General features: G+C 33.1%; 1 protein-coding gene across 2 annotated transcripts in view; it reads right to left on the bottom strand.

Annotated features, from left to right (window-relative positions):
* Positions 1 to 14,425, bottom strand: part of LOC130893694 (uncharacterized) — a 700,192-nt gene that overhangs the window by 7,768 nt on the left and 677,999 nt on the right. For both annotated transcript variants that reach the window (XM_057800002.1, XM_057800001.1), the window contains 9 exons: positions 13,552 to 13,693; positions 9,852 to 9,919; positions 9,467 to 9,727; positions 5,884 to 6,123; positions 4,700 to 5,009; positions 777 to 919; positions 604 to 702; positions 410 to 535; positions 57 to 311 (listed from right to left, as the gene is read on the bottom strand). In XM_057800002.1, coding sequence (XP_057655985.1) covers positions 57 to 311; positions 410 to 535; positions 604 to 702; positions 777 to 919; positions 4,700 to 5,009; positions 5,884 to 6,123; positions 9,467 to 9,727; positions 9,852 to 9,919; positions 13,552 to 13,693 — 1,644 coding nt within the window. The remainder of the gene's footprint in view (positions 1 to 56; positions 312 to 409; positions 536 to 603; positions 703 to 776; positions 920 to 4,699; positions 5,010 to 5,883; positions 6,124 to 9,466; positions 9,728 to 9,851; positions 9,920 to 13,551; positions 13,694 to 14,425) is intronic.

Raw genomic sequence — 14,425 nt, 5'->3', positions numbered from 1 at the left:
GTTGTTTATAATGATGTTTCTTAAAATTTGTCAAGAGTAAAGATTAGTTTACTTACCATTACTAGTAAAATTAAAGGCCCAGTTGCCAGAAATTCCTGGATCAATATTCCTATGGCAACTTTCTGTCACTCTTGACATCCTTAATATAGGAGGCCCGAGTCCTTTTCCCAGATTTCCTTCTATGATTGCAGAATTCATTTGGTCTTGTTTATACATGAAACAGTATTTCGCCTCTGGAAACTTTTTAGATAAGGATGTTGCTATTACATATGATACTCCATTCTCCTCCCAGTTACCATGGCAAGTATAGGCTAAAAATATGTCAACAGATTTTATTTAAATGAATTTAATTGATAAAGAACTTTGTTTTGCAATTGAATAAATGTAATTAGAATTATGTGATGCTTACAGATTGCTTGTTGAGAACAAGTTGATTTGAACTCCATTTCATGGGTACCACTACAACCTACTGACAAGGTTTCAAAATCATCTGAAATACAGTCTGGTTCTTGATTTTCTGCTGTATTCTTCTTCTCTGTAAATTGGTTAATAAGTGATAACTATTTATAAAATCATAATATTCACATAATTAGTGGTAATTACCTGGTTCCTGTCGCCTCTTCCTTTTTCCGGATTGTGCTGGAAAACTTGCTATGGTGTAACGGCCGAGATGGGGACACTTTTTCGAATGTAAGGTTGTAGCTAAAATAGATATCATATAATAAATTATGTTATGAAGAAGAAAGTTATTTAAAAAATTTACAAAAGGAACTTACTTATTAATGTTGTATATGGACTTGTACCGGGATCAAAATTTGAGCAAGCTTCATCTGGATTTTCTACATATTTTTCCGTTTGCTGCAGTTCTATAACATTTGAATCTCTTTTGTAAAATAGCATACACACATATCCGCTGTCACTGAAATAAAAAGGAAAAGTCATGAATGAAAATTAAGGTAAGTACACTTCTGTACACTGAAAAAGCATACACTTGAATTTTGCCTGCGTAAATCAGAGTTCTTACCTAATGTCACTGTCATTGTCAGTAACAAGATTATTGAATAATTAATTTGAGTTCAATTGAAGTGAAAGTGTACTTAGTCTCTTCAATTAATTGAAACTTAAAAAGTCGTGCAATGACAGAAGTACTGCGTTTACTGCCGTTTGTTGGAGAATTGGTGCAAGGCTCAAATGTGAAGTCTACCTCAATACTCTAGACAACATTAAGTTGTCATCAGTAAATCAAACTCATGAAGGAAACGATTCTATTTATCACCACGATAATTATTCTGTTCGCACCGCCCCCATAATTCAACAATGGTTTCAACAAAACAATATAAAGACTTTACCGTGGTCGGCAAATAGTTCTGATATAAATTCTATTAAAAATTTAGGGGGGTTGTTGATAAAATAAAATTTAAAAGAAATCGTCCTAGAAATCAAGAAGAGCTGTGGGAAGACCTTAATTTAAGTGGAAATATTTGTCGGAATTTCATTCACTTTATGTCAAAAAGATTAGAAAAAGTGATTGAGAAGAATGGTTTCGCATAAAACTGACTTTGAAACAAGAGTTGTCGTTTTCCTTATTTATGATTTTTCCTATCAAGTCTTTTTTTAATTGTTTTTTTGTTCCAGCATCATAAATAAATTCGACTAAAACAAAATCGTTTTTCTTGTAGGTTGTAAGCTGGTCGTCACAATTATTCATTTCGTTGGTAGAAATTGGCTGAATCAGTTCAACCTCGCTATCTGCAACCAGCGGCTCTTTATTGATTGCAATGTCTTCTGGTATATCATCGTCGAACAGTATGGTGAAATCATCTTGGCCAATTGATGATGAACTGTCATGCAGTGATATGTTATCACTTTCATCTTCACTGTCATCCTCATAACTTTTATTTTGAATGCCCTTTCGTCTCCTATTTTTTTGTAATAATTGGTTTAGGATTGACTAGAGGAGGCTCATTTGTGTCATCAGTCTCCTTACTTCCATCAGCCTCAACGGTTTTATTGTTTACTTTTTGTTTTTTTCCTCGCTTTTGTGCGGCTTCAGTCTCATTTTTTCTCAATTCCTCAATTACATTTTCTTCATCTAAACTCTTTCCAGGTGTTACAGATATCTTCTTTCTGCTTGGGTTGACTTTGGTTTCATTTTCACGTGTGATCCTAAGATATTCCTCTAGTGACGATGTCCAATTTGCTGCTGACATGGAGCCATCTTGCTCTCGAGGAACTTGAGGCAGGCTGTCGAGCACTTTGTTCTTGTTAAGTGGTACAATCCCACTCTTTTTTAAACCTGCTTTCAAGTTTTCAAGTGCACGATCCCCAAGTTCTTCCAAGGTTTTCTTTAGTAGCCACACTGGCTTAAAATACTGACTGAAACATAACTGGCAAGATTCTCACCAATTATTGCTTTTGGACAACCGCCACGTTTTTTTAAATAAGGCAAAGCAACAGTTTGAAACCAATTTTAAAAAATACTACCTTCGAACCATCCATACTTAGATCTATTATATCTAGCTCCTGGTGGCCCGCCTTCTGTCCAGCTACTAAATAAATTGTCTACTTTGTAGATGATATATGGTGGTAGAGTAACACCACTGGCTGTACCAGCAAACATGACGGAGAAGTTGGATTTTGAATGATCAATTATTCTTTCGGGGTTCTTCTTCAGCTTCTTTGTACAATAACTTTACTGGTTCCTGGATTATCTTGCATACTTATTTCATCATAATTGATAAGAGCGTCCAACGGAACAAAGATTCAGAAAGTTCCTGAAAGTAGGCTTCTATCATTTCTGGAGTCACAGCTGCCCTAGCTCTCTTGATGTTATGACAGATGCAAGTTTTTAGGTCAAGACTTTGCCTCTTGAAAAAGCCTCTTATTCACTTCTTTCCTGGCGTGTTGTTTTTAAAACGCGATTCAGCAACACTTTTTTTATCTAAAAATTTTTTACAATACATCTCATGTAAAAAGCGGCAAGTGGAAAACCCAACTTAGCTGCTAACGCTAGGCATTCAGACAGCTGTTTTTCTTCTAGTTTATTAAAAACTGGAGGTCTGCCATACGGATTTTGTTGCTTATTTTTCACTTTTCTTTGTATTTATGATTTAGGAACACCAAATCTTTGTTCGGCTTGTCAGTAAGACATCCCATCCCACACAGCTTCAGCAGCTCGATCCAATGAAGTATTCTCAAAATAGTGATATTCTCTTTTTAGTCGACTCATTTTAGACATACTTTAGACTTAATCTAAAAAGAAAACCATAAAAGTAAAGGCAATCTATGAGGTATGTAATTGAACATTATTACATTATATCCTAACTTTGGACGATGTTTCCAGTTTAGAAACCTTGAACAATATTTACAATCCACTGATTTAAAAAAAATAATCTGTTATGATTATAAGAAAATTATAGTTATAATATTGAGCAAAGATAATACACATTAGATCCTAGGAATCTAAAAACTTATAAAGCTACTCTCATAGTGTGGGCGAATTAAATTATCTTGATTATAAATCTTATCTGATTTTAATGCCGAATTTAAATCGCCGCACACTGTACAAATACCAGATATTTGTGACTTTATTTCTCGTAGTTACACTTACTTGTTCAATATAACCTAATTGCAAACGCATTAAGTACAATCATAAGTGCTACCAACCACTAAACAAAAAATGTCAAAATGTCCCAACTAAGGGCACCGTTCTAAATATGGGCACTTGACTGTATACATTCTTTTAAGAGTCGTAGGAAGCTATCTTAATCCTTCCAATATAGGAGACGAATCTACCCGGCAAATCATTGATGAGGTCTTCACTGAAATAAGATCTGAAACTATAAGCATTTTTCCTAATGCCCAAGGAACACTGTTTTTGACCAAGTCTATATCAACTCAAGGTGTTTTGGGTCGATTCAGAAAGATGGAGTAATAAGAGTTTTCGTTGTTATAGATTCAGCGGAGAAAAATATTTTTTAGTATTAGTAAGTGATGGACTTACTGCGCTTTAGTAACCTACAGAAGAAAAAAATATACTCCGTTGTAATTTTCAAGCACACCTCGCAACGAACAAATGGGTTTGAATTGTGAGGATTTACCCGAGTCAGCCGGATTTAGAATAGAAATAGAAATAGAATAGATGAGAAATTATGATATAATGAAAAATGTCAATTAGATTTACATTTTACACAGTTAAAAAATCTGTCCCAAGACTTGTATGCTATTTCAATTAACAGAAGTATACATTCCACAGAATTCAACCAAATGCCTTTCTATATATAAAAATGTACCCTCTACAACTATAGCTCATACAATTTATGTAATGGTGATTTTATAGAAATTTTTAATGATTTGATAAATGAAGTTTTTTATTTCTTCTTTCTTCCTTTCTCTTAATCTCTTTTTGTTTATATAATGTGTGGTATACGAGTACATTTACATGAGTGTGGTATACCTATATTTCCATGATTTTTAGAAAGTAATACAAGTGTTTTAAACATAAACTAGTAGGAATTGTTGGAACCATTGGAAATGTTCTCTACTTACTACACCAACGACTTCAGTTTACCTTTGGTCTCTTAAGATGATCGCACGTCGGACAGTGTTATTGTGAGTGTTGGTATAGTAAGCAGTGTGTTTAATACTGATACTTGTATAGGAAATAAATGTGGTACTAATAAATTTAATACAGTATTACCATCCTGCCGTAATGTGGGCCACTATTTGAACCTTCTTCTGTTCTTGTTGTTGTAAAATAGCATGACATACTACTCTCATTTCGGAATTCTGTTTCCTTTGTTCTTGTGATTGCATCCCAAATTCTTCGAAAGCAAATGCCTGAGGAAAATTTGGTTGAACTTTATTCATTTTAGGTGGGTCGTCATCTAATATCTTGAGTGTTGCATTTCTCTGTGAAAATTTATAAGTTTTCTGATGATCCAAACTCAACCAAGTATGATGTTCTGTTATCCATACTGGAAATTTACATCTCTTGTGCTGGTCATCGACTACAATCAAAAAATAATTATCAAATTTTATATTATGTATATTGAGTGTTGCATTTTTTGAGAGGTTTTTCATAATTATAATAAATTGATACATTTTCGCTGCTAAATCTTCACATTCGCAATCTAGCAATATTTAAAACAAATACATAAGATCAACACCTTTGTAAAATTTGACTTGATTGTTGACTGAATATTCTGTGAAATTATTTCATTATCATAAAACTAAGAATCTAATTAACAAAAATCACGCAACTTAGTTATTTGTTTCAGACAGTTTGGTTCTCATAACGGATTTGCAAAACATAATCTTTATCTAGTCACTGTTATGTTAGGCACTATTAGGCGAGGCCTCCAAGTTGTTCAACCAGTCAGGTAACCAGTCGCCAAACTGGTTGTCGAACAGAGCGATTAGAAAATCACCAACTTTGAAAGAAAACGAAATAAGGGGACAATACATAGCGCAGTTCGCTGTTCAGTATAGACGAGAACGTTTGGTGAATATCTATCGCTACTCAATAAAAAAAGACAAAATAAGCAAACGAAAAAAGGAGGATAATGCATATACATCCAATTTTTGCATTAAGAACATGAAAAGAATCATACAACACAATAGTTTTTAAATTACCATGTTAAAACCAAGTTTTTCAACCTGTTAGATCTTATCTATAACATAACTGGGATAGATACTGAAAAGAGAAAATGTATATCATTAGAAGAGAAGGGCATTATGTGAACCAATGCCTGGTGAAGGGGTATGCGACTGGTTGCACAACTTGGCTGCCTCGTTTAATAAAGCCTTTATATAATGATACTATTTGATATCATTGGATATTTTCAGAAAACAAGATCTTTTAAATAATTTGATTAACCATACCTGTAGTTAACATCATAGTTCGACTACCCTCGAAAGCAGTAGCATCTAACCCTGTGCATGTAGCATCTCCAGACTGGGCAACACTGTATATTGTTTTACCATTTTCCATGCTTCTTTTGTAAATAAAGCAACGATATTGGTCCTCGTCCGATGCACTTCTTCTGTTTGGCTGAGAAAGCTTCCCTATCAGATATCGGGTTGAACCTTCTTTCCACGTTGCCAAACATACTAATTCTTCCACTGATAAAAAAAGAAGAAATTTAATAAAATTTACAAAAGTATTCAATATTAAGATAATTGGTAAATTGTTAGTCATCATGTAGATATTTTTTTCAAGTTTATTTGAGCAGTAGTATATTGTGTAACACTTGGTATGAGAGACAACTTCAAATATTTACTTAGCAGTCACACGTGTCTATTTTGTACCATCAGTCATGGATTTTCAACATTTTCGTGTGTGGTAGAGGTTCTTCAAGTTAGTCGTATAGTTCTTCCAATATCGATTGCATATTATAAAAATCCTTGCCGACAATTTTGTTTGATCTACCATATGCGTAGATACCTCATTTTATGAATTTATTATTTTTATAAATACTTTTAAAAATGTGTATAGCTTATGAGGGAAAGTATTCGTTAAAAGGCAATCGAATCATTATAAATTGGACGGCATTATTTAGACAGATGCACTTAATTGTAATACTACTTGGAACTTAGAAAAAAATCCTTATTATACCTCGTTGATTTGCTACAACTGAATACCAAATAATAAAACGTAACAAGACGTGTAAAATGTAACAGGCTACCAGACTCACTCACCAGAGCCCTTTTTGTTCCACATTCTTTTTTTTTTGTCTGGAAAACGAAATTTCAAAACAAAAACCACAAAGGAAAAAAATCTTTGCAAATAAAACAAAAGAATAAAATATTTCAATTCCAAAGTATCTTTATAAATAATCATGGTAGTCAGAATCGTCTGAACTAGAGTCATCATTTGATTCAATTATGAAGGATTGTAAAGAAGGTGGTACCATATACCCATTTTCTTCTTTGAAAACATGTTCAACACAGTTTTTCCAAAGCTCTTGGAGGTGTTTTACAACCTCTTTACTCAGTTCTGGAGACTGATTACATTTTCGTAATTCTGACTTTACGTTTACCTATATTAACACTATAGGGTTAAATATGCCATAGTAAGGAGGTAGTATGACTCAGTTCTTTGCACAGCTTGTCAATATAATAAATTTCCTCTAACTTTAGACCTTTAATAACAGTAAGCAATTCTCTGTTTGTTGGGCCTTTTTTACGATCTCTGACAGGAAGAAGAACATTTTTTTTCAGACATAAATTGTAGAATTTGAGCTTTGTTATTACTACTATTTAGTATCTTAAGGAGTTGCTACGAGTGATAAGATGCGTTGTCCATAACGATTACTAACTGTGGTGGAATGTTAGGTAAAAGCTGTTCAATAAACCACTTTTCAAATAATTCTGCTATCATATCTTCATGATAATCAGCTGCACGGGTTTTAATCTTTTTAGCAGATATTAATAAAGCATTAGGCACGAAACCGTCTTTGCTTCCAGCTTGTAATAATATAATGCGTTTGCCTTTAGAACATGGCCCAATCAAACAGCAATTTTTACTATTGTCAACCCAACCGAAATTTATTATATCGTGACTTTGTTTTATCTAGATAAATTATATGTCTATTAGAGCTTTGGTAGTCTTTTATCTGAGGCAAATAATCTTGTCGCCATCGAACGATCCTTGATGATTCGGTTATTGCCATCCGTTTATTAATTTTTTGTGTTTAACTATATGCTGACAAAACTTGACGCAATGTTTCTAAAATGGTATAATTGTATTCTGGATAATCTGCTACCTTTTGTAGTATTTCTTCTAATGTCGCAACCCTGTTCTCCTTATATAAACTATAAATTGTCCTACGTATAAAATCTTGAGTAGCTTTTTCAACTGATTTCAGTTTTTCTCTACATGTTTTTCGATTCTGTGAATGATCCACAGCAATCCATATATATTTAAAATAACTTGCTGTGTTTGTATATCTAAATCTTTATTATTAAATTCGTCAGTCTCTCTATTATCACTACACTGTGCAATTTCGTTGTATTTATTCGCCCATGGTCTAAAGAACGCCATTTTTATTTATTTAAAGATTATTATGAATTAAATTAATGTCACCTAGCCACGCCAAGGCTTATCGCAGACTTTCTAGGGAATATTTCGAAGAAATATACGGCTTCGGCCAATAGAAATGTATTTATGTTTACGACTCCATGTTTTCATTGGTAAACAGTGGTGATGATGAGTCCACGTGGACTGATGTAGTTAGTGCGTATTTATGAAATGTTGATTGTTCCTCGCATAATATGTCTTCTGCAATTGGAAGAACTATACACGATTGTCTTGTTTCAACCATATACAAACTCTGATCACCATCTTTTCACTATGGTGTATAGCAACGTTACCTAAACGTTTTGATAAAACACACGAAGTTAATTCATACACAAAAATTGCGAAATATTATACTCATGTGATTGTCGGCAATATTCACACTCGTTGAAAAAAAGGATACTTTACACCCTTGATACATATTATTTTATTCCGCATAAACTTTGTGTGACAGTTTTAAAAGCGGGAAATATTAATTTTTCTCTATTATGAGGATACCTAGTTTCGTCTATTAATATGGATATTTGATTCATTTTTGATATCAGTAAAAAGTTAATTGGCTTTTCAGAGTACTCAGAATGGAGTGTGTTTAAATGCCGCTTCTACTCTGATGATTTCATACATTCATTGGAAAGTTATTCATAGCAAATAACATGTAGCAACTAATTTTGAATGCCGCTAGCAATTAAACCAAAACGTGAATATTCGTCACAATAGTTACGAGTCCAAGTAACTTGACACTTGTTATTTTGGCGCTTTATATCTGCTATAGATGCTTTGATAAAAAAATTGATATTAATTAGGGTGATAATAACTATTGTCAAATAAAATAGGTAACAAAACTTCAAACACAACCTCGCTTTCATACATGTGAGTTTACGGCGCGAAGAAGGCACTGGATGACAAATCGAGATCAGATAAACAGAGTATCCTTTAAGAGTTGCCATCTGCAGTACTAGGAAAAATATTGAATTCAGAGCAGAATGTTATAGATCTGTTATGTTTTTACAATTTTCACCATAACCGCACCGAATTTTTCTACGATTCGTTGCCGGGTACCGTGACCTCCTCTGCCTACATAATAGGTTACAATTTGACGTCAGGATAACTGTTTCGATTGATAAATAGGTAAGAGGTGATTGGCTAATGTAAAAGGAAATATTTCAAGGATTTACAAAAAATAAAAAGAATGTTAGCAAGGGGAATATAAAAGGTACGTAATTAGAAAGGAGTTGAAACTATAGATTTAAAAAAAATTTGTTTTCAGTTTATTATTGGAAACTAATACATAATTTTTGCATATTTCTAATCTCAAGTGCTTGGAACTAAAATTGAGTTATTTGTGGATAAATATACTATATGTAATAGAATAATGTATTTTTAACTTACCATTACTTTCTGTCGATGGAACATCTGGGCATGCCTGATATTTTAGTACTAAGCGAGAATCGTCGGTGCAACTTTCGGCTTTACTGGGGGGATTACTGCAATCTCCAGTCATTCGGTTATAACTAAAAGTGAACGGAGCACTTTTGAAAGGACACGCAATCGGCTTAGCCTCTGGATTTTTTCGGAAAAGGCTGTAGAGCGGTGCGTCGCCTGTTATCATTTGACATATTTCGACCAGGGAAGCTTTAGATTCACAATATGCTGAAAAAAGAACAATCCATTAGACTAAATGTTGTTAAACAAAATGTCTTTCGACGAAGCTGCGATAAGTCCATTTTTGTGTCAGAAAGAAAAAATATTCGGAAAAAGGAAATGCATTACTTACTCTCTTTGTATTGTAGTACACTGGGATGCTTCGGATGAATTACCATGCAACGATAGCAGTCGTCAGTCCTGGAAGAAAGTAATTTCAATTGAAAATTTGTTCAAAACTGAAACCTGTATTATTCGTTCACAATTTACTTATACAATGATAATATTGAAAATGAAAGCCCTGAATAATTTCGTATTTTGAATATTTTGGTTTTGTAGTACCGCCGATCTTATTAATGCATTCCTTTAGAATGTTTCTGTTTTTGAGCTCAAAATAAACCGTTTAATCTTGTTGTTTATGATGAATATACTTGGTGTTAATAAATTACATCAAGCCTCTAGCGAGGACAGACAGAACTATTAATACCTCAAATGGAAAGGGGGTGTAGTGTACAAGGAACGATAAATACTTATATTCACCGTCCGATGGCACCAGTCGTAAGAGTAATTTATCATCGTGTGAGCATTTTTTGTCGATATTTAAGCCAATTCGGAGTGGCTTTGATGCCATGTATATAATGACTCTTTTCCTTAAATAACGAATGTCAAAAATTGACTCAGTTTTTGATGAGCCACGTCCAGATGCTCTTAAATCAGCTGTCCCGGAATATAATATGAAACATATACGATCTCGTAATTGCAGACTATCGACTGAAGGTTCTTGTGATATTTAAAACGATCGTGTAGATCATATAATGCATCAAAAAGCTGTTGGTATGAAGAGTGTCCCATTTTCTCACTGTGGACAACAGTAACCGTGATACCATGGAGCAGTGTCTGAAATAGTTTAAGCGCAATTCGATGGAGTATCTGCGTCGGTCCCGACGATCGACGAAAAATTAATTCATTGGTACACATCAGAGAATCAAAGAATAGACGAAACGTATTTCAAGGAAAGTCACCATTTTTTAGGATTCACAAGGTGTGATCTATATCGGCTATATGAAAAACGGCAAAACCATCAAAGAAATGTAGTATGTAGAAATTATTGGGCCGATTATATGCGAAATAGGAGAAGTCCTCTTTCTCCTGTTATACTTAGGTATGTGAATGCAAACGCTTTGAAAACAACTCGATGGTTGAAACGTTTAAGAATAGAATCTAATTAACGTAATTTCTCACTCTTTTCAACATTAAGAGATGATAATAGGACATCTGAAAGAAGGTATTTAATTTATTAAAAGAAAGAGAAAAGAGAGATAGAATGTATAAAGTGTGTGTTTACTCATGTTTACGGATACGAACGTCGAGGTTGATCGACTGTAATCATATAACCTTCAGTATATAGCTACATCTACCCTTTTGAGCAAATTGTTACGCTACAAAGGCAACATTGATTTAATATATTTTTTCCTTTCTATATAACAACCATTTTGGGATAAAAATCTCATCTGTATATTCATCCGCGTATCCTTTATATCATCTCATTTCTTTATTATATCAATACGTTTCGTATTGTTGGAAGACGTGGATCGAGAAGCATTCAATAAGGGTTGTTTCTTTTCAGTCTACCCCATTTAGGCTAGTTTGTAAGGATAACTATTACAATAAATACATTTGAATTCGGAATATAGAGTAAATGTTTTTCATTTTCACGAGTTTTTATTCAATCATTGTGACGCAATTAATACTTATAAAATAAGTATATGTGATTATATGTTTGGACAAATTTTGTGTCCAATTTCAATATCATGTTTCAATATTTCATAGTGATTGAGTGAAATTGAAAATTGTTACTCTGAAGATTCTATTATACTCATTTCACGAACTGATCTACCAACTACATTCTTTTCAATTTCCTCAAAATTCTCGAGATTGGCAAATAACTTTATATGGCAGAATATTTCCCTGTACCTACCATACTAAACAGATTTATGCAGGCAATGAAAGAAAATTGTAAAATCTTGTTATGTGGAAAAATAATAAACTCGAGAGTCCTTATGAATTTCTAGTGCATACCGATTCGTTCACTTTTAAAGGTATCATTGATATCGATTGATTTTCTGCATCTATTAATTATTTTGCAATTATCAATGTTACTTCAATTACAAAAGAAAGTTTACGACTGCTGTTTTGGTTATTTAATTCCTATTCATGACATATACGAGGTGATAAAAGATCGTAATGAGGTAGCTGATCAAAAGAATGATTCCTAAAGAAACATACATTTACTTGATCACACAAAACAGCCATTTATTCCATCTTGGGCTGGAACAAAGTTTTGAGATCTGGCAATACTGATGAGACTAGGTTAAATCAGACATTGCAGATAATTACAGAAAAACATTCATTTTAGTTGAAAATGTACATAAATAGCGAACATGTATTATGACTTTCGACGTGAATTAACTCTCTTCGACTTTTGGTAATGAAGCACCATCTCGAACCACCGTTATTCGCTGGTTTTCCGAATTCAACCGTGGTTACTCTTAGCTACAGGATACATTTCATGAATGTCGTCAAAAATTGACTGTTGTGCTTGAAAATATTGACGCTGTGCGTCGATATTGCAAGATCGACATATTGTGAGATTGAAGTATTAGTTTCACTCGCATACATTTAATATTGCAGGGTCAATTGTCTCTCAAAAATATTTGTTCGCGTTAGATACCCTATAATTTAACAATTGCTCAAAAAAAATTTCGAGTCGATTGGTGCAAAGAAATGCTAAAATATTCAATAGCGGTGCATCAAAAGTCGACTACAAGATCGCGACATGCGACGAATCATTCTCCATCATAACAATGCGAGATCTCACACATTAGTTCTAACAAAAACCTTTTTGAACGTCAAATATCCGTTTTATATTCCCAATGATTCCTTCTTATTCCCACAGAGCAAAAATAATTTGCGAGGTCAACGTTTTTCTACACCTCAATCAGAATTGAAAAAAAATGCTTCGATAAACAGTTCAAATTCATGCAAAAGTGTGTTGATCTGCATGGAGAATATCTTGGAAAACAATAAAGCATTTCCAATTATAAATATTTTTTTTTATTTGTCGATCACAAAATTTAAGTAGCAACTCTCGTAGTCTTTCTATTTTTAGTTGAAAAAGCAAGAAAAACGATAAAGTAGAAAATAACAAACAAATTTTGCTGTCCTCAGTAACGTCCCAGGAATATTTAGTTCTTTCATAAATATTATTACCTCATCTTTTTCTTAACTAGTATGGGGAATTTTGTTCAATGTTTAGGAATAATGAGATGCGTGATCTATATCAATTTCGCGGAATATTTAATAAAAGTTGGTCGGTGAATAATTTTCCAAATAATGCTGCGTTAGTGTCGTTACCATCTTTACTGCCAACATGAAAAATAATTATTTGTTTTTTCATTGAGCAAGGATTATTCAAGAAACAATTAATCGTGTGTATCAAAACACGTTTCATCCAAATACACTTTATTTTTATTTGAGTCTCGGTATGTCTTGATACCTTATAAATATTCTTGTAGAAGTTTGAGGATACGACGTCATTCTATAATAACCATTCTGATGCCAAATTTTCTATTTTTGAAACGACACTTTTATTGTCATAATTTGGGTACGTACGCAGTTCCTTCTGTTGTTCAAGTAAGACCAAATGAAGTAGGTATAGGAAATTTTGGAAGTCATCGTTATATTTTGTTTATGACTTACCCATCAAAATAGTTATTTTTTGGAATAATTTTTCATTCCACACAAAGATAATAATTTCATAAGCAGAAACTCACCTATCATAAACTAAATATTTATCTCCTTGTTCTTCATAACAATCTCCTTTCGTCTCAATGTATGTACTGTTAATAAATAAGTAGTTAGGTACTCCGCTTTGGAACCATCTTCCTTGCCATGATTTTTTGAATTGACAAGCACCTGTAACAAAGATATAAAAATGAGTATGCTTATAGTGATTACTCAGTTGTATTTATAAATCGATTTATTTTGTTTACGATAAAATATAATCTAAAAGTAATACACGAATACTAAAAATCCTATTGATTAAAAGAGAAACTAAGATTTCATGAGACGACATTTTACAAGTAAAATTTATTTGATATTATACAAAATTTGCTCGGTTCCTGAATTACTACTTTTAAAGGAAAAATTATCAAGTAGTCGCTTGTACTACTATCTCGTATCTTATACCAGTTTCTATCTTGTCTTTCATCAGCCTAATTATTGTTTTATTGTATTCTCAACTTATACCTTCCCACTCCCCTTCAATTGCCACCTTTAGTCCATGGAGAGTATCTGGTACTAAAAATGCTCTTAAGCTCATCCTATAGATGTTCGATATGATTAAAATCGGGACTACTCGCTGTCTTTTTCATAATAAAATGAAACCCTTTTCTATAAAACCAATTTATGGTTTTTTACCTCCTGGACGTACCGTTGTGCAGACAGATTACGGGTAGGAGCTAAGTATAGTTCACAAACCTTTTTCAAAAGTCACTAGTTCTTCAATACATACAAGCTTGTACAAATCATTCACCATATCTTCGATTTTCTATATCAATTACTTCAATTGTTCAAATACCAAATCAACATAAGCGCGAGTACTTTTGGACCATTAGAAGGTTTGTGAGTATGTAATTTACTTACTGT

Source organism: Diorhabda carinulata, chromosome 5, assembly GCF_026250575.1.
Source record: "Diorhabda carinulata isolate Delta chromosome 5, icDioCari1.1, whole genome shotgun sequence".
In the NCBI taxonomy this organism is placed as follows: domain Eukaryota; kingdom Metazoa; phylum Arthropoda; class Insecta; order Coleoptera; family Chrysomelidae; genus Diorhabda; species Diorhabda carinulata.
This window is presented reverse-complemented; position numbering and strand designations above follow the sequence as displayed.